The following is a 23,009-nucleotide window of genomic DNA, read 5'->3' as shown; positions in this document are numbered from 1 at the left end:
AAAGAAAGAAAAGTGGAAGGGGATGTTTAAACAGAATTTCTGCGCAAGTCAGAAGCAAGTACACAATAAGCGCTGCCCATGCAGCGTGCTGAGGGAAGCTGCACTTGATAGAAGTGGCACTCATGTACTGTACTGGTGCTGCGAACACTGCAGTTGTGAAAGCTTTACTTGGACGGACAGCTACGCAACAAGTGTTTCCATTTCGCCGGCAGAGGTGGTCACTCTAGGGAGGCTGGCTTCGCCGCCCACGCGAGAGGGGGGGGGGGGGGGGGGGACTAGCCCATGATGTAAACGCGAGAGGTTCGAGCGCGGGAAATTCGAAAGCAAGGCGCGCTCGCGTGAGCCTGCCGTCAGATGGCGACACCAACCCACGAGCATTGCATTTTCAAGTGCACCCTTGGTTTCCCACCCACCTCCGCACAGGACGAGGCGTGTCGAATGTGTAACCAAGGCGCACGACAGTGGTTCTGCTCAGGCAAAGCCTACCTATAACAAAAATTGTTCTCCATGTGTGTACCTTCATTTTCTCGTGAAAATGTGAAAGAGGAGTGAATGGGGCTTTTTGAGGCGCGTGTTGATCTTCGTTTCTATTATGATTATTATTTTTCACCCTTTCATTGAGTCCATTTCCTGCTTTTTGTGCCACATATTTAGCACTTAGAGGTTGGGGGGGGGGGGGGATTGCTGATGTGTAAGATGGAAAAGAAGAGGAAAGTGAGCCCCGAAACTGTCTGCATCAGGATGCGACACCTCAGCGGTAGCTCACAAGGGATGGGGGGTGAGGGGGGATTAAAAGGATGGGAATAAAAGTGTAGAGAAAGAGACATGAGGGAAGCCAGAGTGAGACGACATATCGAGGGAATAGGAGTAAAAATGAAACAAAACATTCGAACGCAAACACCCCGTACATCCAACCGCCATTGAGCGCACCTAGTAGTTTGGCAAGTATGTATGAGTGATTCTTAAGAGGGAAAGGAAGATAAAATTGAGTCCCGTTACTGTCTGCGATTGAGCAAGTAGGCGCGCTCAGTGGCAGTTGGATGTACGGGGTGTTTGTGTTAGAATGTTTTGTTGCGTTTTACTCCTTGTCGTTGCGCGGACGTGTATGCATATACCAACACTGCCGGTGGTCTCTCGTCGTCTTCGCCCATCTACGTAATGGTCGCAAATAAGCGACAACGCAAGGAGCAAGTTTTTTTGGCGTGGCAGTGCGCATTTGCCCTCGGTGATGCGAGGCGCTCTAGTGCGATGCGCGCTGTTGGCGTGAATGGTGGCGTCTCGCACTCCGTCGCGCCGCTTCGGGAAGCGACGAGCTACAGCGTCGATTGATGTGTTGCCTGGAAGGCGAAAGAAATGCGCAGCAGGCTGTATTGTACAGCGGTAGTGGTTTCGTTTCGGTGTACCTCTTTGCAGCCGCGAACTGCACGGTTGCCCGAAAATGAGCGCCAGCCAGCATCCTGGCGTACGCTTCCGCGCTCGCACGCGGACGGGTTCTCACGCTTCGGCCAATGGGAGGGAGAGAGATGGGTCGTGCGGCGAAGCCGCTTTTGCCGATCTCCGGCAGGAGCGCAGTTTCGCTCCGTCAGTCGAGGTGATCGGACGCACGCAGCATGGCCCGAACTAAACAAACCGCGCGCAAGAGTACTGGAGGCAAGGCTCCGCGTAAGCAGCTTGCTACCAAGGCTGCTCGCAAGAGTGCCCCTGCCACAGGCGGGGTGAAGAAACCTCACCGTTACAGGCCTGGAACCGTGGCCCTGCGTGAAATTCGCCGATACCAGAAGTCGACCGAACTGCTGATCCGCAAGCTTCCCTTTCAGCGCCTGGTGCGGGAAATCGCTCAGGACTTCAAGACGGACCTCCGTTTCCAGAGTTCTGCCGTGATGGCCCTACAGGAAGCTAGCGAGGCCTACCTCGTTGGTCTTTTCGAAGACACCAACCTGTGCGCCATCCACGCTAAGCGCGTCACCATCATGCCAAAGGACATCCAGCTGGCTCGGCGCATTCGCGGTGAGCGCGCCTAAGTTGGGCTGCTCCCTGCGCTTCGGTCGACAGGCAAGCAACAACAAACGGTCCTTCTCAGGACCACCAACGTGTCTGCTTTGGCTACGAGACCACTCCAGGCCACGTACTCCGGCCGCACCCTCTTTTGCTGTCATGTTTTGTACGTACGTGGCTGCCGTTGTCTAGCGCGCGGAAGAACGGAACGTCGGCGCGTCGTTATTACGAAGAAATGGCTCAGCTTTGACAAATTCAAGGTAAAAGTGTGTATCATTATGAGTAGACAGAGAAAAGGTAGGCTAGCTTCAGTCGGTGTGTGTGCAGCAGCCGTGCTGCGACCCTGTGGTGTGTCAATTTCATTTATGTGTTTACCTTTTTGCCCGCCGCTTGTAAGGTGTTTTTGAGGGCTTCTGTTTGCGTAACGCCATGGTGACTTGGGCTGCTGGACCCCGGCGCAACTTTTGGGTGCACTCGTAGGAGGTGATGAAGTTTTACCGAGAGACGAAATAAACAATTGTATCGGGCCAGTTGGTAAGGATCCATCTCGCTAGGAAGCGCAGCCACTATTACACAGACCTCACAACACAAGCGCTTAACTTCAACTGAACTTTCATTGCAAACGTCAGAGTTTATAAAGGGGGTGAACAGAGAAAAAGAATAGTAAAAGGTAGACAACAAAAAGCACACGTGCCAGTCCCGCACATTACTGTCTGTTATTCTCTATCACCCCATCCAAAAAACAGTTCTTTCCGCGTGAGCGCGATAGAGAGTGCACTAACACACTCGAAATCATCGCGTGTCATTTCCTTTCATTTCTTTTGAAGCTGAACAAGTTTTTGTGCCATATTCTGGACAATTTTTTTTTTTTTTTTTTGCAATAAACGTTTAGTTGAAGTTAAGCGCTTGTGTTGTGTGTTCTGTGTAATAGTGGCTGCGCTGCCTAGCAAGATAGACGAAATAAATTGTGTTAGAAGCACCAAATGGAATGCGCTAACGGCGGGTTCTCTCTCTCTCTCTCTCTTTTTTTTTTTTACCTTACGTTTGTTTTTCTATTCAAAGGTATTAAATTTACTCTGTCCCTGTGCTGACCCGTTCAGGTGTCATCGTAAGGATAGACGGTTACGTGTGGAGCTTTTTTTTTTTTTTTTTTTTTAATGAGAAATGACAACGCTTACATGCTCTTTTCTGTCTTTTTCGGTGCCGAGCTGCGTGATTTGGTTGTCTCTTTGCAGCATTTGGCGTCGCGCACTTGTGGCTAACTGATGTCGCGAGGAAATATATATAAAGTATAGAAAAACAAACACGCTTGAGGGTACGAACAGAGCCATCGTGACTGCGAAGCGAAACACGGCCGCGTCACCTGTTTGGGTGGTCCTTAGAAGGACCGTTTGGGGAATGCGGCGAGCGCGCGGAAGGGGTGCTCGCTTACGCCTTCTTCTCCGTCTTCTTTGGAAGAAGCACGGCTTGAATGTTGGGCAACACACCGCCCTGCGCGATGGTGACGCCGGAAAGCAGTTTGTTCAGCTCCTCGTCGTTGCGGATGGCGAGCTGCAAGTGACGGGGGATGATCCGGGTCTTCTTGTTGTCACGAGCGGCGTTGCCTGCCAGCTCGAGCACCTCGGCGGCCAGGTACTCGAGTACGGCAGCCAGGTAGACCGGAGCGCCAGCTCCGACGCGCTCGGCGTAGTTTCCCTTGCGTAGGAGGCGGTGAATACGGCCCACGGGGAACTGAAGCCCCGCGCGGCTAGAACGGGTCTTGCTCTTGCCTTTCGCCTTGCCGCCCTTGCCACGTCCGGACATGGTGTTGCTTTTCGCTTGGTACGACGCCGGTTGCCGAAAACAAGAAAGCTGCTGCCTTCTGAGATGAGAGCCGTGCTCGAATGGTGGTGGTGGTAGTGGTTACAATGAAGAGGAAAAAGGCACCTAATTTCTGTCTGCCTTCAGGCGACACGGCGCAGTGCCTTATAGGGGTGGGGTGAAGGAGGGATAAAAAGGATAGAAGGAAAGTAGAAGCAGAAGAAGACAGCCAACGAGAGGAAAAAGAAGGAGATAGGAAAGTGGGGATCCGGTCGAAGCAGTCCAAGGGCGGGGTGCCACAGTGCGAGAGCTACACGGCGTCAGGAGACCGCGGAGGGCGAACCAGTCGGCGGGAGCTACGCTGAAGTCGGAGATCGCGAGGGCACAACCGTCCAGCTTGAAATCCTGCGAGCGAAACCTCGAATGGTTTCCGTTGCCACCATCGCGCGCCGCCGCTCGCGGGGAACGGATGAGAGTGTGAGAGAGAGAAGCCGTGCGAACCAATGGGGCGCGCGCGTTGTGCTGATCTCGTCAACACCCCTCGCTCATATTTAAGCGCGGCGAGACGGGGGGACACGCGCATTCGACTCTGGTCTCGCGTGCGTGTTGTGTGAAATCATGCCTCCCCAACCGTCTGGCAAAGCCGTCAAGAAGGCCGGCAAGGCGCAGAAGAATGTGCGCGCCACGGACAAGAAGAAGAAGAAGCGCCGCAGGAAGGAGAGCTTCTCCATCTACATCTATAAGGTGCTGAAGCAGGTGCACCCCGACACTGGTGTCTCCAGCAAGGCCATGTCCATCATGAACAGCTTCGTGAACGACATCTTCGAGCGTATCGCCGCCGAGTCGTCACGCCTTGCTCACTACAACAAGCGCTCGACCATCACGAGCCGGGAGATCCAGACCGCGGTGCGCCTGCTGCTGCCCGGAGAGCTGGCCAAGCACGCGGTGTCCGAGGGTACAAAAGCCGTCACCAAGTACACCAGCTCCAAGTAGGCGTGCGTCGTGGGCCACAGCGAGCAACGACAAATCAACGGCTCTTCTCAGAGCCACCCAAATTGTCTGCGTCGGCATAGGGGTTGTGCTGAGAGATTCGGCTCCGAATCCATCCTCTTCTCTCTGTTGAACACCGCTAGCAGGAGCGTTGGTGTGCCGCGCTCGACGTGTGTGCTCGGGGAGGTTGAACAGGTAAATTAGAGAAGACCGAGTGCGCGGAGAAAAGTGCCACAAGTACGGTAATGGAGGGAAAACAAAACCAGGAGCGTGGTAATTAAAAAAAAAAAAAAAAACAGGGGGAAGGTGGCCGCTTCTCTCAAAAAAAGGTAACATGAACTCGAGTGTGTTCAGCTCTTGGGAAATGATAGAATAGGAAACTCGCGTCAGCGCTTGCCCGAGCAACTCCGACATGTCGGGCCAAATATGAAGGGGTATACACGGTATGCAGTGCATGCGGAGAGAAGGAAACTGCCGAACACTTGATAATGCTATGTAAAGGGCTTCACCTTATAGTTTAGAATGATGGCGCAGAGTTTTTCAAAAGCACCGGGGTTTAGAGACGGGGGAGGGCAAAATAGACTTTAGGCGGGTAGAATTAACTAGAAGGTGGTTATCTTATTGGTGGCTAAAGTCAAGGCAAGAGTGAAAACTAAACCATTCACTGCAAAGCACCGCGGTCCTATACTTCACTATTTAAAGAGAGAAAAAAAACAAGATAAATGTAGCTGTTTGTTAGGTCAGCATTATGGCTAGGTGGTGATAGCTGCCGCCCGATGTGAAGGGTACAGCCACATTCATCAGACAGCGCAGAGTTCCTTCTCTGCCACGCCATTCATTTGTTTACGAAATTGGGGCATTTATTTCTTGAGAGCGCAGGGCAGGCCCGTTTCGAGACTGTAGGAGGAGTGAATGTAGCTTAAAGTGCGTGGCGCGGTGAAAAATGTGCGGAAGCATTGATGCAAGAAAAGATAGGGGAGAAATATATAGACGCATGTGACAATAGCTGTAGAAGCAGAAAAGCGTGGCGGCGGACTGCATGCTAATTATTGTCCGAAAGCAAAGTATCGACAGCCCGAGTGAAGGAAAAAACAAAACTGTGCGTACGCATGACAGGGGTACCACGCAGGTGATTTATATAGTGCACAAAGAAGTACGAAATCCAGTAAAGAAAGGCGGTCGACACGAGGTATGGGCATTTCCCGTTTTCGCACCGAGTGCTCCGTTTGCGCGTCGCCGAAAGAAACATAGCCAGGCCGGCCAGCAAACGACACTGCTCGGCTTGACGTTTACATAATCACACGGTGTAGCGGAACACTGTGTTCTCTTCGAAAGAACAAATGCGCCTGTGCTAGGCACAAATGAGTGGTACGTTCCATTCGGAATGTGGTGGGAAACTTACCTTAAATGAATGAGCGGACGCACCGTTTATTTCCGCTTTGTTTTAGATTACTGACTATGTTCGGCGGGTCGACAGTGCATTTGTATGAAGCTTTCAAGCGCGATCATTTTGTAATTTCGCATCGTGCGTCCCTGCCACAAGTTCGGGGAAGGAATACTTTCAATATGGGAACCCTCATGATTGTGAAAGATGAAACTGCGACTACTTAAACACACTTGCACCACAGAAATGGCACGCGCAGTTTGGTATTGGGGCACGTGAGAAGGGAATACAATAGATGGGCATTGGCGCGCATCTTTTTTTCTTATTGATATGATATGTAAGGAGATGTCGGCGCACCATTATGGCGCCGGCTACTCCTTGGCCGTTGAGTTAAACTTGAACACGTATCTTGAAGCAAAACGTACAAAGCAGTGCATGGAAAGTAGAAAACTCGGGCAGAGATATGCAAAGACACACTTACACTTATACGCACATATCAGAACACAATGGTAAGTAAATGTTCGAAAGTCAATGAATGAAGTCTCTGATATAATGTCCCTCGATAATATTCGGTCCACCAGCACAAAACAGTAGAGCACACGTCTGGTCCGTATAAAGATGCATTCGCTCGTGTGTACATAATTGTCGACACGTCATTCATTTCACAACACACACATGATGAGAGTCACGTGATACTGTACATAATAAGTACATTTGTTACAAATGAAAGTTCGTTATTTCTTAATACTTATCAGCAATCCCGCTGTCTTGTAAAGAACGTGTTGATGCTTTTAAAGCGTGCGACTGTAAAACTCGAGTAGGCCACGGACCCAGAAGTTTCTTCATGTTAAACGGTCTGCGGTCTAATGCCAACTGTTCGGACTTAAGACGGCGTCTCGTGATGTGGACAGTCTACGAGAAGGTGACATACGTCTTCATCTATCAATCCGCATTCGCATTCGGGACTTTCAGCTCTGCCGTGTCTGTGCAAAGAAAAAAAAAAAAACAAATGTTTTTGTGTATGCCGTGCCTAGCCTCAATCGGTCAATTAGAGTTTCCGATATTCTATCTAATGCCAGCGTAATTTTTAATTCAATAAATGGATCGATGTGGTATAAATCGCACCTCTTTGTACTTTGGTCAAACCAAGCAGTTTTGCTCATTCTGAAAGTTGTATTCTTTATATTACTACGCAATTCACTTTTTTCGAAATATTGGTTGCCACGATGTGTAGACCTACTTTGTGTGCTCTGGACGGCTCTGGAAGGCCAACTGCAAATCTTCTTTGCACAGCTGATGCCGTCCGGATAGTCGTTGATAGATTACTTAACAGGTTGTCAGCCTCCGAAGGTATTATGTAAGCGAAAGTACGCATGCGTAAAACATGCAGCGAACGAACACTCTTCCAACGCTGTAAAGAAGAAAGAATGCATAAAGGGTGGTGCATTTTACGCTCCAATCTCGTCCTATGTAAGGCGCTTTAGAGTTAGGGCTGTTTTGCCTGTAATTGCGTGACCCTTGCAGGGTTCCTCACAGTGCAACCGTGCACTTGAAACGGGCAGGTGTTGAACCACCCCGCAAGGAGATGGGGAAACTTCGCTGCGACCGGACCGCTTGACAGTCCGTGTTTACGGGAGGAGAGGCGCGCCCGAGAGGAGGTGCGCTCTCACTCTCTGCCGTCCCCGTGAATGCTGAAATGAGCGCGGTCGCGTTGCGTGGCTTCGGTGAAACTGCCGTATCGCGATATGTAGTGGAGCTGCCACAGTAAAATTTGAGACACGCGTAGCCAGCCAAAGGTGCTGTTACTTTGCCGAATTTCACGTGCCGGCGTCCACAACAACGCGAGCACGCTTTGTTTAGAAATTTCCGGCCATGAGGCCGTGCCCGGACCGCGTGTGTTAGTCCCTTGGTTTGGCGACAAGGATGGCGTCAAAGTGACGCCGTGAAACGGGTTTCGTGCGTGCAAATGAGGCATTGATGTGATTAGAGAGAAAGCGAGAACATAGAAAAGAAAAAAAAAAAGAGGGGGGGGGGGCACACGCCGGGGACGAGTAGTCGCAAAGTGTTAAGTGTGCAGTTTATTTACGTGCGGCACACAGGTGAGCTGTTGCAGCTGTGAGTTTTGACAAATATTGCGTGTGTCATGTTCAGTGGACACGATGAAACGTTTTTTAGCGAACGCGTTGTATCCGCTGGGCTTGTACGTACGCGTACATGAATTGTCGCTTACTCGGTTTGATGTCTCCTTGCCGCTGGGGCAGCTGATACGACTGATACGCCATTTTGCAGCAGTGAAGGGTGCGTGAATGAATGGGCAAGAAACTTAGCAACAGTAACGAGAAAAGAATTAAAAACAAACAAACAAACGAAAGCATGTTTGCCGTGTATATTCAATCTTGTAGTGCAGAAAAATAGTCAGTGCAGCAACCTGCGCGGCCAACGCGCTCCTCGCGAAGAAAAGAGGGAGAGAGAGACGAGCTGGCCGCCGACCAACCGGCGTGCGCCGTTCGCCTTCCTCCTCAGTCTCGCGGGCCGGCGCCGACACCGCGACTCGATCGTGTCGAGCATTCGCTTTCCGGGCGCGTTTCGAAGCAGAAGCAGAAACTTCGGAAGCCGTCATGTCTGGCCGTGGCAAAGGTGGCAAAGGGCTGGGGAAGGGTGGCGCCAAGCGTCATCGAAAGGTGTTGCGTGACAACATCCAGGGCATAACCAAGCCGGCCATCCGTCGTCTGGCGCGCCGTGGCGGTGTCAAGCGCATCTCTGGCCTCATCTACGAGGAAACTCGCGGCGTTCTCAAGGTGTTCCTCGAGAACGTGATCCGCGATGCCGTCACTTACACCGAGCACGCCAAAAGGAAGACCGTGACAGCCATGGACGTCGTGTACGCCCTCAAGCGTCAGGGCCGCACCCTGTACGGATTCGGAGGCTAAGAAGCCAGCGGCGTCGCCTGCAGCCAGCCAACGAGAACACAACAGCCCTCTTCAGGGCTACCCACTTGATGCTTCGGCAGTGTGATCCCAGCGGTTCGCCATACCCGTCCGTCCCTCTTTGCAATATCATTGCGTCATCGCTCAGGTGAGCAGCACCTCGTGTAGTAGTAGCTTGATCGCGCTGGGTACTTGTCACGTTCACCGCATTTCGTTCGCGTCGTCGTCTTTCTCCTGGGTCTGCATGCACGAATCAATCGCCGCATCTGCGAGTTCTTCCTCTCCTTCCTGCAAGCCAAGCTGCTAAAACGGGCCCGTCAAGCGAACGTCGCCTAGTTACCTTATCGCGCGAAGGAAGAAGCCGAGCGCAGCGTTCTACCCTGGTCACTGCATTCTTGGAGACACGACTATGCTCAGGAAGCACGAACTCGCTTTTTTCTTTGGAATGCCCACTACACGATCGCGTCACGTTGTGTCAAAATAAATAAAAACGCACTATGTTCTACCGTGGGGCACCCAGACGAAGAAGGGATGTGTACTTACAAATGAAAAAATTGATTGTGACAGGTTGGTCGTGTTTACCGCGCCCGCTGTGCACTCAGAAGTGCCCCATTCAATAACACATTGTGTACATTGTCACGCCTAATAATTTTTGTTTGTTTTTTTTTTTTCACACCTGGCGCTGCCGAGCTGCAAAATACAAAAAAAAAAGAAAGAAAAGTGGAAGGGGATGTTTAAACAGAATTTCTGCGCAAGTCAGAAGCAAGTACACAATAAGCGCTGCCCATGCAGCGTGCTGAGGGAAGCTGCACTTGATAGAAGTGGCACTCATGTACTGTACTGGTGCTGCGAACACTGCAGTTGTGAAAGCTTTACTTGGACGGACAGCTACGCAACAAGTGTTTCCATTTCGCCGGCAGAGGTGGTCACTCTAGGGAGGCTGGCTTCGCCGCCCACGCGAGAGGGGGGGGGGGGGGACTAGCCCATGATGTAAACGCGAGAGGTTCGAGCGCGGGAAATTCGAAAGCAAGGCGCGCTCGCGTGAGCCTGCCGTCAGATGGCGACACCAACCCACGAGCATTGCATTTTCAAGTGCACCCTTGGTTTCCCACCCACCTCCGCACAGGACGAGGCGTGTCGAATGTGTAACCAAGGCGCACGACAGTGGTTCTGCTCAGGCAAAGCCTACCTATAACAAAAATTGTTCTCCATGTGTGTACCTTCATTTTCTCGTGAAAATGTGAAAGAGGAGTGAATGGGGCTTTTTGAGGCGCGTGTTGATCTTCGTTTCTATTATGATTATTATTTTTCACCCTTTCATTGAGTCCATTTCCTGCTTTTTGTGCCACATATTTAGCACTTAGAGGTTGGGGGGGGGGGGGGGATTGCTGATGTGTAAGATGGAAAAGAAGAGGAAAGTGAGCCCCGAAACTGTCTGCATCAGGATGCGACACCTCAGCGGTAGCTCACAAGGGATGGGGGGTGAGGGGGGATTAAAAGGGTGGGAATAAAAGTGTAGAGAAAGAGACATGAGGGAAGCCAGAGTGAGACGACATATCGAGGGAATAGGAGTAAAAATGAAACAAAACATTCGAACGCAAACACCCCGTACATCCAACCGCCATTGAGCGCACCTAGTAGTTTGGCAAGTATGTATGAGTGATTCTTAAGAGGGAAAGGAAGATAAAATTGAGTCCCGTTACTGTCTGCGATTGAGCAAGTAGGCGCGCTCAGTGGCAGTTGGATGTACGGGGTGTTTGTGTTAGAATGTTTTGTTGCGTTTTACTCCTTGTCGTTGCGCGGACGTGTATGCATATACCAACACTGCCGGTGGTCTCTCGTCGTCTTCGCCCATCTACGTAATGGTCGCAAATAAGCGACAACGCAAGGAGCAAGTTTTTTTGGCGTGGCAGTGCGCATTTGCCCTCGGTGATGCGAGGCGCTCTAGTGCGATGCGCGCTGTTGGCGTGAATGGTGGCGTCTCGCACTCCGTCGCGCCGCTTCGGGAAGCGACGAGCTACAGCGTCGATTGATGTGTTGCCTGGAAGGCGAAAGAAATGCGCAGCAGGCTGTATTGTACAGCGGTAGTGGTTTCGTTTCGGTGTACCTCTTTGCAGCCGCGAACTGCACGGTTGCCCGAAAATGAGCGCCAGCCAGCATCCTGGCGTACGCTTCCGCGCTCGCACGCGGACGGGTTCTCACGCTTCGGCCAATGGGAGGGAGAGAGATGGGTCGTGCGGCGAAGCCGCTTTTGCCGATCTCCGGCAGGAGCGCAGTTTCGCTCCGTCAGTCGAGGTGATCGGACGCACGCAGCATGGCCCGAACTAAACAAACCGCGCGCAAGAGTACTGGAGGCAAGGCTCCGCGTAAGCAGCTTGCTACCAAGGCTGCTCGCAAGAGTGCCCCTGCCACAGGCGGGGTGAAGAAACCTCACCGTTACAGGCCTGGAACCGTGGCCCTGCGTGAAATTCGCCGATACCAGAAGTCGACCGAACTGCTGATCCGCAAGCTTCCCTTTCAGCGCCTGGTGCGGGAAATCGCTCAGGACTTCAAGACGGACCTCCGTTTCCAGAGTTCTGCCGTGATGGCCCTACAGGAAGCTAGCGAGGCCTACCTCGTTGGTCTTTTCGAAGACACCAACCTGTGCGCCATCCACGCTAAGCGCGTCACCATCATGCCAAAGGACATCCAGCTGGCTCGGCGCATTCGCGGTGAGCGCGCCTAAGTTGGGCTGCTCCCTGCGCTTCGGTCGACAGGCAAGCAACAACAAACGGTCCTTCTCAGGACCACCAACGTGTCTGCTTTGGCTACGAGACCACTCCAGGCCACGTACTCCGGCCGCACCCTCTTTTGCTGTCATGTTTTGTACGTACGTGGCTGCCGTTGTCTAGCGCGCGGAAGAACGGAACGTCGGCGCGTCGTTATTACGAAGAAATGGCTCAGCTTTGACAAATTCAAGGTAAAAGTGTGTATCATTATGAGTAGACAGAGAAAAGGTAGGCTAGCTTCAGTCGGTGTGTGTGCAGCAGCCGTGCTGCGACCCTGTGGTGTGTCAATTTCATTTATGTGTTTACCTTTTTGCCCGCCGCTTGTAAGGTGTTTTTGAGGGCTTCTGTTTGCGTAACGCCATGGTGACTTGGGCTGCTGGACCCCGGCGCAACTTTTGGGTGCACTCGTAGGAGGTGATGAAGTTTTACCGAGAGACGAAATAAACAATTGTATCGGGCCAGTTGGTAAGGATCCATCTCGCTAGGAAGCGCAGCCACTATTACACAGACCTCACAACACAAGCGCTTAACTTCAACTGAACTTTCATTGCAAACGTCAGAGTTTATAAAGGGGGTGAACAGAGAAAAAGAATAGTAAAAGGTAGACAACAAAAAGCACACGTGCCAGTCCCGCACATTACTGTCTGTTATTCTCTATCACCCCATCCAAAAAACAGTTCTTTCCGCGTGAGCGCGATAGAGAGTGCACTAACACACTCGAAATCATCGCGTGTCATTTCCTTTCATTTCTTTTGAAGCTGAACAAGTTTTTGTGCCATATTCTGGACAATTTTTTTTTTTTTTTTGCAATAAACGTTTAGTTGAAGTTAAGCGCTTGTGTTGTGTGTTCTGTGTAATAGTGGCTGCGCTGCCTAGCAAGATAGACGAAATAAATTGTGTTAGAAGCACCAAATGGAATGCGCTAACGGCGGGTTCTCTCTCTCTCTCTCTCTTTTTTTTTTTACCTTACGTTTGTTTTTCTATTCAAAGGTATTAAATTTACTCTGTCCCTGTGCTGACCCGTTCAGGTGTCATCGTAAGGATAGACGGTTACGTGTGGAGCTTTTTTTTTTTTTTTTTTAATGAGAAATGACAACGCTTACATGCTCTTTTCTGTCTTTTTCGGTGCCGAGCTGCGTGATTTGGTTGTCTCTTTGCAGCATTTGGCGTCGCGCACTTGTGGCTAACTGATGTCGCGAGGAAATATATATAAAGTATAGAAAAACAAACACGCTTGAGGGTACGAACAGAGCCATCGTGACTGCGAAGCGAAACACGGCCGCGTCACCTGTTTGGGTGGTCCTTAGAAGGACCGTTTGGGGAATGCGGCGAGCGCGCGGAAGGGGTGCTCGCTTACGCCTTCTTCTCCGTCTTCTTTGGAAGAAGCACGGCTTGAATGTTGGGCAACACACCGCCCTGCGCGATGGTGACGCCGGAAAGCAGTTTGTTCAGCTCCTCGTCGTTGCGGATGGCGAGCTGCAAGTGACGGGGGATGATCCGGGTCTTCTTGTTGTCACGAGCGGCGTTGCCCGCCAGCTCGAGCACCTCGGCGGCCAGGTACTCGAGTACGGCAGCCAGGTAGACCGGAGCGCCAGCTCCGACGCGCTCGGCGTAGTTTCCCTTGCGTAGGAGGCGGTGAATACGGCCCACGGGGAACTGAAGCCCCGCGCGGCTAGAACGGGTCTTGCTCTTGCCTTTCGCCTTGCCGCCCTTGCCACGTCCGGACATGGTGTTGCTTTTCGCTTGGTACGACGCCGGTTGCCGAAAACAAGAAAGCTGCTGCCTTCTGAGATGAGAGCCGTGCTCGAATGGGGGGGGGTAGTGGTTACAATGAAGAGGAAAAAGGCACCTAATTTCTGTCTGCCTTCAGGCGACACGGCGCAGTGCCTTATAGGGGTGGGGGGAAGGAGGGATAAAAGAATAGAAGGAAAGTAGAAGCAGAAGAAGACAGCCAACGAGAGGAAAAAAGAAGGAGATAGGAAAGTGGGGATCCGGTCGAAGCAGTCCAAGGGCGGGGTGCCACAATGCGAGAGCTACACGGCGTCAGGAGACCGCGGAGGGCGAACCAGTCGGCGGGAGCTACGCTGAAGTCGGAGATCGCGAGGGCACAACCGTCCAGCTTGAAATCCTGCGAGCGAATCTCCTCGAATGGTTTCCGTTGCCACCATCGCGCGCCGCCGCTCGCGGGGAACGGATGAGAGTGTGAGAGAGAGAAGCCGTGCGAACCAATGGGGCGCGCGCGTTGTGCTGATCTCGTCAACACCCCTCGCTCATATTTAAGCGCGGCGAGACGGGGGGACACGCGCATTCGACTCTGGTCTCGCGTGCGTGTTGTGTGAAATCATGCCTCCCCAACCGTCTGGCAAAGCCGTCAAGAAGGCCGGCAAGGCGCAGAAGAATGTGCGCGCCACGGACAAGAAGAAGAAGAAGCGCCGCAGGAAGGAGAGCTTCTCCATCTACATCTATAAGGTGCTGAAGCAGGTGCACCCCGACACTGGTGTCTCCAGCAAGGCCATGTCCATCATGAACAGCTTCGTGAACGACATCTTCGAGCGTATCGCCGCCGAGTCGTCACGCCTTGCTCACTACAACAAGCGCTCGACCATCACGAGCCGGGAGATCCAGACCGCGGTGCGCCTGCTGCTGCCCGGAGAGCTGGCCAAGCACGCGGTGTCCGAGGGTACAAAAGCCGTCACCAAGTACACCAGCTCCAAGTAGGCGTGCGTCGTGGGCCACAGCGAGCAACGACAAATCAACGGCTCTTCTCAGAGCCACCCAAATTGTCTGCGTCGGCATAGGGGTTGTGCTGAGAGATTCGGCTCCGAATCCATCCTCTTCTCTCTGTTGAACACCGCTAGCAGGAGCGTTGGTGTGCCGCGCTCGACGTGTGTGCTCGGGGAGGTTGAACAGGTAAATTAGAGAAGACCGAGTGCGCGGAGAAAAGTGCCACAAGTACGGTAATGGAGGGAAAACAAAACCAGGAGCGTGGTAATTAAAAAAAAAAAAAAAACAGGGGGAAGGTGGCCGCTTCTCTCAAAAAAAGGTAACATGAACTCGAGTGTGTTCAGCTCTTGGGAAATGATAGAATAGGAAACTCGCGTCAGCGCTTGCCCGAGCAACTCCGACATGTCGGGCCAAATATGAAGGGGTATACACGGTATGCAGTGCATGCGGAGAGAAGGAAACTGCCGAACACTTGATAATGCTATGTAAAGGGCTTCACCTTATAGTTTAGAATGATGGCGCAGAGTTTTTCAAAAGCACCGGGGTTTAGAGACGGGGGAGGGCAAAATAGACTTTAGGCGGGTAGAATTAACTAGAAGGTGGTTATCTTATTGGTGGCTAAAGTCAAGGCAAGAGTGAAAACTAAACCATTCACTGCAAAGCACCGCGGTCCTATACTTCACTATTTAAAGAGAGAAAAAAAACAAGATAAATGTAGCTGTTTGTTAGGTCAGCATTATGGCTAGGTGGTGATAGCTGCCGCCCGATGTGAAGGGTACAGCCACATTCATCAGACAGCGCAGAGTTCCTTCTCTGCCACGCCATTCATTTGTTTACGAAATTGGGGCATTTATTTCTTGAGAGCGCAGGGCAGGCCCGTTTCGAGACTGTAGGAGGAGTGAATGTAGCTTAAAGTGCGTGGCGCGGTGAAAAATGTGCGGAAGCATTGATGCAAGAAAAGATAGGGGAGAAATATATAGACGCATGTGACAATAGCTGTAGAAGCAGAAAAGCGTGGCGGCGGACTGCATGCTAATTATTGTCCGAAAGCAAAGTATCGACAGCCCGAGTGAAGGAAAAAACAAAACTGTGCGTACGCATGACAGGGGTACCACGCAGGTGATTTATATAGTGCACAAAGAAGTACGAAATCCAGTAAAGAAAGGCGGTCGACACGAGGTATGGGCATTTCCCGTTTTCGCACCGAGTGCTCCGTTTGCGCGTCGCCGAAAGAAACATAGCCAGGCCGGCCAGCAAACGACACTGCTCGGCTTGACGTTTACATAATCACACGGTGTAGCGGAACACTGTGTTCTCTTCGAAAGAACAAATGCGCCTGTGCTAGGCACAAATGAGTGGTACGTTCCATTCGGAATGTGGTGGGAAACTTACCTTAAATGAATGAGCGGACGCACCGTTTATTTCCGCTTTGTTTTAGATTACTGACTATGTTCGGCGGGTCGACAGTGCATTTGTATGAAGCTTTCAAGCGCGATCATTTTGTAATTTCGCATCGTGCGTCCCTGCCACAAGTTCGGGGAAGGAATACTTTCAATATGGGAACCCTCATGATTGTGAAAGATGAAACTGCGACTACTTAAACACACTTGCACCACAGAAATGGCACGCGCAGTTTGGTATTGGGGCACGTGAGAAGGGAATACAATAGATGGGCATTGGCGCGCATCTTTTTTTCTTATTGATATGATATGTAAGGAGATGTCGGCGCACCATTATGGCGCCGGCTACTCCTTGGCCGTTGAGTTAAACTTGAACACGTATCTTGAAGCAAAACGTACAAAGCAGTGCATGGAAAGTAGAAAACTCGGGCAGAGATATGCAAAGACACACTTACACTTATACGCACATATCAGAACACAATGGTAAGTAAATGTTCGAAAGTCAATGAATGAAGTCTCTGATATAATGTCCCTCGATAATATTCGGTCCACCAGCACAAAACAGTAGAGCACACGTCTGGTCCGTATAAAGATGCATTCGCTCGTGTGTACATAATTGTCGACACGTCATTCATTTCACAACACACACATGATGAGAGTCACGTGATACTGTACATAATAAGTACATTTGTTACAAATGAAAGTTCGTTATTTCTTAATACTTATCAGCAATCCCGCTGTCTTGTAAAGAACGTGTTGATGCTTTTAAAGCGTGCGACTGTAAAACTCGAGTAGGCCACGGACCCAGAAGTTTCTTCATGTTAAACGGTCTGCGGTCTAATGCCAACTGTTCGGACTTAAGACGGCGTCTCGTGATGTGGACAGTCTACGAGAAGGTGACATACGTCTTCATCTATCAATCCGCATTCGCATTCGGGACTTTCAGCTCTGCCGTGTCTGTGCAAAGAAAAAAAAAAAAACAAATGTTTTTGTGTATGCCGTGCCTAGCCTCAATCGGTCAATTAGAGTTTCCGATATTCTATCTAATGCCAGCGTAATTTTTAATTCAATAAATGGATCGATGTGGTATAAATCGCACCTCTTTGTACTTTGGTCAAACCAAGCAGTTTTGCTCATTCTGAAAGTTGTATTCTTTATAATACTACGCAATTCACTTTTTTCGAAATATTGGTTGCCACGATGTGTAGACCTACTTTGTGTGCTCTGGACGGCTCTGGAAGGCCAACTGCAAATCTTCTTTGCACAGCTGATGCCGTCCGGATAGTCGTTGATAGATTACTTAACAGGTTGTCAGCCTCCGAAGGTATTATGTAAGCGAAAGTACGCATGCGTAAAACATGCAGCGAACGAACACTCTTCCAACGCTGTAAAGAAGAAAGAATGCATAAAGGGTGGTGCATTTTACGCTCCAATCTCGTCCTATGTAAGGCGCTTTAGAGTTAGGGCTGTTTTGCCTGTAATTGCGTGACCCTTGCAGGGTTCCTCACAGTGCAACCGTGCACTTGAAACGGGCAGGTGTTGAACCACCCCGCAAGGAGATGGGGAAACTTCGCTGCGACCGGACCGCTTGACAGTCCGTGTTTACGGGAGGAGAGGCGCGCCCGAGAGGAGGTGCGCTCTCACTCTCTGCCGTCCCCGTGAATGCTGAAATGAGCGCGGTCGCGTTGCGTGGCTTCGGTGAAACTGCCGTATCGCGATATGTAGTGGAGCTGCCACAGTAAAATTTGAGACACGCGTAGCCAGCCAAAGGTGCTGTTACTTTGCCGAATTTCACGTGCCGGCGTCCACAACAACGCGAGCACGCTTTGTTTAGAAATTTCCGGCCATGAGGCCGTGCCCGGACCGCGTGTGTTAGTCCCTTGGTTTGGCGACAAGGATGGCGTCAAAGTGACGCCGTGAAACGGGTTTCGTGCGTGCAAATGAGGCATTGATGTGATTAGAGAGAAAGCGAGAACATAGAAAAGAAAAAAAAAAAAAGAGGGGGGGGGGGCACACGCCGGGGACGAGTAGTCGCAAAGTGTTAAGTGTGCAGTTTATTTACGTGCGGCACACAGGTGAGCTGTTGCAGCTGTGAGTTTTGACAAATATTGCGTGTGTCATGTTCAGTGGACACGATGAAACGTTTTTTAGCGAACGCGTTGTATCCGCTGGGCTTGTACGTACGCGTACATGAATTGTCGCTTACTCGGTTTGATGTCTCCTTGCCGCTGGGGCAGCTGATACGACTGATACGCCATTTTGCAGCAGTGAAGGGTGCGTGAATGAATGGGCAAGAAACTTAGCAACAGTAACGAGAAAAGAATTAAAAACAAACAAACAAACGAAAGCATGTTTGCCGTGTATATTCAATCTTGTAGTGCAGAAAAATAGTCAGTGCAGCAACCTGCGCGGCCAACGCGCTCCTCGCGAAGAAAAGAGGGAGAGAGAGACGAGCTGGCCGCCGACCAACCGGCGTGCGCCGTTCGCCTTCCTCCTCAGTCTCGCGGGCCGGCGCCGACACCGCGACTCGATCGTGTCGAGCATTCGCTTTCCGGGCGCGTTTCGAAGCAGAAGCAGAAACTTCGGAAGCCGTCATGTCTGGCCGTGGCAAAGGTGGCAAAGGGCTGGGGAAGGGTGGCGCCAAGCGTCATCGAAAGGTGTTGCGTGACAACATCCAGGGCATAACCAAGCCGGCCATCCGTCGTCTGGCGCGCCGTGGCGGTGTCAAGCGCATCTCTGGCCTCATCTACGAGGAAACTCGCGGCGTTCTCAAGGTGTTCCTCGAGAACGTGATCCGCGATGCCGTCACTTACACCGAGCACGCCAAAAGGAAGACCGTGACAGCCATGGACGTCGTGTACGCCCTCAAGCGTCAGGGCCGCACCCTGTACGGATTCGGAGGCTAAGAAGCCAGCGGCGTCGCCTGCAGCCAGCCAACGAGAACACAACAGCCCTCTTCAGGGCTACCCACTTGATGCTTCGGCAGTGTGATCCCAGCGGTTCGCCATACCCGTCCGTCCCTCTTTGCAATATCATTGCGTCATCGCTCAGGTGAGCAGCACCTCGTGTAGTAGTAGCTTGATCGCGCTGGGTACTTGTCACGTTCACCGCATTTCGTTCGCGTCGTCGTCTTTCTCCTGGGTCTGCATGCACGAATCAATCGCCGCATCTGCGAGTTCTTCCTCTCCTTCCTGCAAGCCAAGCTGCTAAAACGGGCCCGTCAAGCGAACGTCGCCTAGTTACCTTATCGCGCGAAGGAAGAAGCCGAGCGCAGCGTTCTACCCTGGTCACTGCATTCTTGGAGACACGACTATGCTCAGGAAGCACGAACTCGCTTTTTTCTTTGGAATGCCCACTACACGATCGCGTCACGTTGTGTCAAAATAAATAAAAACGCACTATGTTCTACCGTGGGGCACCCAGACGAAGAAGGGATGTGTACTTACAAATGAAAAAATTGATTGTGACAGGTTGGTCGTGTTTACCGCGCCCGCTGTGCACTCAGAAGTGCCCCATTCAATAACACATTGTGTACATTGTCACGCCTAATAATTTTTGTTTGTTTTTTTTTTTTCACACCTGGCGCTGCCGAGCTGCAAAATACAAAAAAAAGAAAGAAAAGTGGAAGGGGATGTTTAAACAGAATTTCTGCGCAAGTCAGAAGCAAGTACACAATAAGCGCTGCCCATGCAGCGTGCTGAGGGAAGCTGCACTTGATAGAAGTGGCACTCATGTACTGTACTGGTGCTGCGAACACTGCAGTTGTGAAAGCTTTACTTGGACGGACAGCTACGCAACAAGTGTTTCCATTTCGCCGGCAGAGGTGGTCACTCTAGGGAGGCTGGCTTCGCCGCCCACGCGAGAGGGGGGGGGGGGGGACTAGCCCATGATGTAAACGCGAGAGGTTCGAGCGCGGGAAATTCGAAAGCAAGGCGCGCTCGCGTGAGCCTGCCGTCAGATGGCGACACCAACCCACGAGCATTGCATTTTCAAGTGCACCCTTGGTTTCCCACCCACCTCCGCACAGGACGAGGCGTGTCGAATGTGTAACCAAGGCGCACGACAGTGGTTCTGCTCAGGCAAAGCCTACCTATAACAAAAATTGTTCTCCATGTGTGTACCTTCATTTTCTCGTGAAAATGTGAAAGAGGAGTGAATGGGGCTTTTTGAGGCGCGTGTTGATCTTCGTTTCTATTATGATTATTATTTTTCACCCTTTCATTGAGTCCATTTCCTGCTTTTTGTGCCACATATTTAGCACTTAGAGGTTGGGGGGGGGGGGGGGATTGCTGATGTGTAAGATGGAAAAGAAGAGGAAAGTGAGCCCCGAAACTGTCTGCATCAGGATGCGACACCTCAGCGGTAGCTCACAAGGGATGGGGGGTGAGGGGGGATTAAAAGGGTGGGAATAAAAGTGTAGAGAAAGAGACATGAGGGAAGCCAGAGTGAGACGACATATCGAGGGAATAGGAGTAAAAATGAAACAAAACATTCGAACGCAAACACCCCGTACATCCAACCGCCATTGAGCGCACCTAGTAGTTTGGCAAGTATGTATGAGTGATTCTTAAGAGGGAAAGGAAGATAAAATTGAGTCCCGTTACTGTCTGCGATTGAGCAAGTAGGCGCGCTCAGTGGCAGTTGGATGTATGGGGTGTTTGTGTTAGAATGTTTTGTTGCGTTTTACTCCTTGTCGTTGCGCGGACGTGTATGCATATACCAACACTGCCGGTGGTCTCTCGTCGTCTTCGCCCATCTACGTAATGGTCGCAAATAAGCGACAACGCAAGGAGCAAGTTTTTTTGGCGTGGCAGTGCGCATTTGCCCTCGGTGATGCGAGGCGCTCTAGTGCGATGCGCGCTGTTGGCGTGAATGGTGGCGTCTCGCACTCCGTCGCGCCGCTTCGGGAAGCGACGAGCTACAGCGTCGATTGATGTGTTGCCTGGAAGGCGAAAGAAATGCGCAGCAGGCTGTATTGTACAGCGGTAGTGGTTTCGTTTCGGTGTACCTCTTTGCAGCCGCGAACTGCACGGTTGCCCGAAAATGAGCGCCAGCCAGCATCCTGGCGTACGCTTCCGCGCTCGCACGCGGACGGGTTCTCACGCTTCGGCCAATGGGAGGGAGAGAGATGGGTCGTGCGGCGAAGCCGCTTTTGCCGATCTCCGGCAGGAGCGCAGTTTCGCTCCGTCAGTCGAGGTGATCGGACGCACGCAGCATGGCCCGAACTAAACAAACCGCGCGCAAGAGTACTGGAGGCAAGGCTCCGCGTAAGCAGCTTGCTACCAAGGCTGCTCGCAAGAGTGCCCCTGCCACAGGCGGGGTGAAGAAACCTCACCGTTACAGGCCTGGAACCGTGGCCCTGCGTGAAATTCGCCGATACCAGAAGTCGACCGAACTGCTGATCCGCAAGCTTCCCTTTCAGCGCCTGGTGCGGGAAATCGCTCAGGACTTCAAGACGGACCTCCGTTTCCAGAGTTCTGCCGTGATGGCCCTACAGGAAGCTAGCGAGGCCTACCTCGTTGGTCTTTTCGAAGACACCAACCTGTGCGCCATCCACGCTAAGCGCGTCACCATCATGCCAAAGGACATCCAGCTGGCTCGGCGCATTCGCGGTGAGCGCGCCTAAGTTGGGCTGCTCCCTGCGCTTCGGTCGACAGGCAAGCAACAACAAACGGTCCTTCTCAGGACCACCAACGTGTCTGCTTTGGCTACGAGACCACTCCAGGCCACGTACTCCGGCCGCACCCTCTTTTGCTGTCATGTTTTGTACGTACGTGGCTGCCGTTGTCTAGCGCGCGGAAGAACGGAACGTCGGCGCGTCGTTATTACGAAGAAATGGCTCAGCTTTGACAAATTCAAGGTAAAAGTGTGTATCATTATGAGTAGACAGAGAAAAGGTAGGCTAGCTTCAGTCGGTGTGTGTGCAGCAGCCGTGCTGCGACCCTGTGGTGTGTCAATTTCATTTATGTGTTTACCTTTTTGCCCGCCGCTTGTAAGGTGTTTTTGAGGGCTTCTGTTTGCGTAACGCCATGGTGACTTGGGCTGCTGGACCCCGGCGCAACTTTTGGGTGCACTCGTAGGAGGTGATGAAGTTTTACCGAGAGACGAAATAAACAATTGTATCGGGCCAGTTGGTAAGGATCCATCTCGCTAGGAAGCGCAGCCACTATTACACAGACCTCACAACACAAGCGCTTAACTTCAACTGAACTTTCATTGCAAACGTCAGAGTTTATAAAGGGGGTGAACAGAGAAAAAGAATAGTAAAAGGTAGACAACAAAAAGCACACGTGCCAGTCCCGCACATTACTGTCTGTTATTCTCTATCACCCCATCCAAAAAACAGTTCTTTCCGCGTGAGCGCGATAGAGAGTGCACTAACACACTCGAAATCATCGCGTGTCATTTCCTTTCATTTCTTTTGAAGCTGAACAAGTTTTTGTGCCATATTCTGGACAATTTTTTTTTTTTTTGCAATAAACGTTTAGTTGAAGTTAAGCGCTTGTGTTGTGTGTTCTGTGTAATAGTGGCTGCGCTGCCTAGCAAGATAGACGAAATAAATTGTGTTAGAAGCACCAAATGGAATGCGCTAACGGCGGGTTCTCTCTCTCTCTCTCTCTTTTTTTTTTTACCTTACGTTTGTTTTTCTATTCAAAGGTATTAAATTTACTCTGTCCCTGTGCTGACCCGTTCAGGTGTCATCGTAAGGATAGACGGTTACGTGTGGAGCTTTTTTTTTTTTTTTTTTTAATGAGAAATGACAACGCTTACATGCTCTTTTCTGTCTTTTTCGGTGCCGAGCTGCGTGATTTGGTTGTCTCTTTGCAGCATTTGGCGTCGCGCACTTGTGGCTAACTGATGTCGCGAGGAAATATATATAAAGTATAGAAAAACAAACACGCTTGAGGGTACGAACAGAGCCATCGTGACTGCGAAGCGAAACACGGCCGCGTCACCTGTTTGGGTGGTCCTTAGAAGGACCGTTTGGGGAATGCGGCGAGCGCGCGGAAGGGGTGCTCGC

General features: G+C 51.3%; 3 protein-coding genes across 3 annotated transcripts in view; all 3 read right to left on the bottom strand.

Annotated features, from left to right (window-relative positions):
* Window positions 1-4,224, bottom strand: part of LOC142793985 (histone H2A-like) — a 30,686-nt gene extending 26,462 nt beyond the window's left edge. The window contains exon 1 of the mRNA XM_075885834.1: window positions 3,875-4,224. The gene's annotated coding sequence lies outside the window, so the exon portion shown is untranslated. The remainder of the gene's footprint in view (window positions 1-3,874) is intronic.
* Window positions 2,800-3,880, bottom strand: LOC142793982 (histone H2A-like). The gene has a single exon (XM_075885831.1). The coding sequence runs from the start codon at window positions 3,796-3,798 to the stop codon at window positions 3,424-3,426; it is 375 nt and encodes a 124-aa protein (XP_075741946.1). The 5' UTR covers window positions 3,799-3,880; the 3' UTR covers window positions 2,800-3,423.
* Window positions 4,225-13,217: 8,993 nt separating the features above from the next.
* Window positions 13,218-13,876, bottom strand: LOC142793980 (histone H2A-like). The gene has a single exon (XM_075885829.1). It carries the CDS (start codon window positions 13,590-13,592, stop codon window positions 13,218-13,220), a length of 375 nt encoding a protein of 124 aa, XP_075741944.1. The 5' UTR covers window positions 13,593-13,876.
* Window positions 13,877-23,009: the final 9,133 nt, after the last annotated feature.

This window comes from Rhipicephalus microplus, unplaced genomic scaffold (genome assembly GCF_043290135.1).
Source record: "Rhipicephalus microplus isolate Deutch F79 unplaced genomic scaffold, USDA_Rmic scaffold_359, whole genome shotgun sequence".
Classification (NCBI taxonomy): domain Eukaryota; kingdom Metazoa; phylum Arthropoda; class Arachnida; order Ixodida; family Ixodidae; genus Rhipicephalus; species Rhipicephalus microplus.
This window is presented reverse-complemented; position numbering and strand designations above follow the sequence as displayed.

Coding starts and splice junctions, on each gene's coding strand:
- LOC142793980 (XM_075885829.1), bottom strand. CDS start 13,592: ATGTCCGGACGTGGCAAGGGCGGCAAGGCGAAAGGCAAGAGCAAGACC.
- LOC142793982 (XM_075885831.1), bottom strand. CDS start 3,798: ATGTCCGGACGTGGCAAGGGCGGCAAGGCGAAAGGCAAGAGCAAGACC.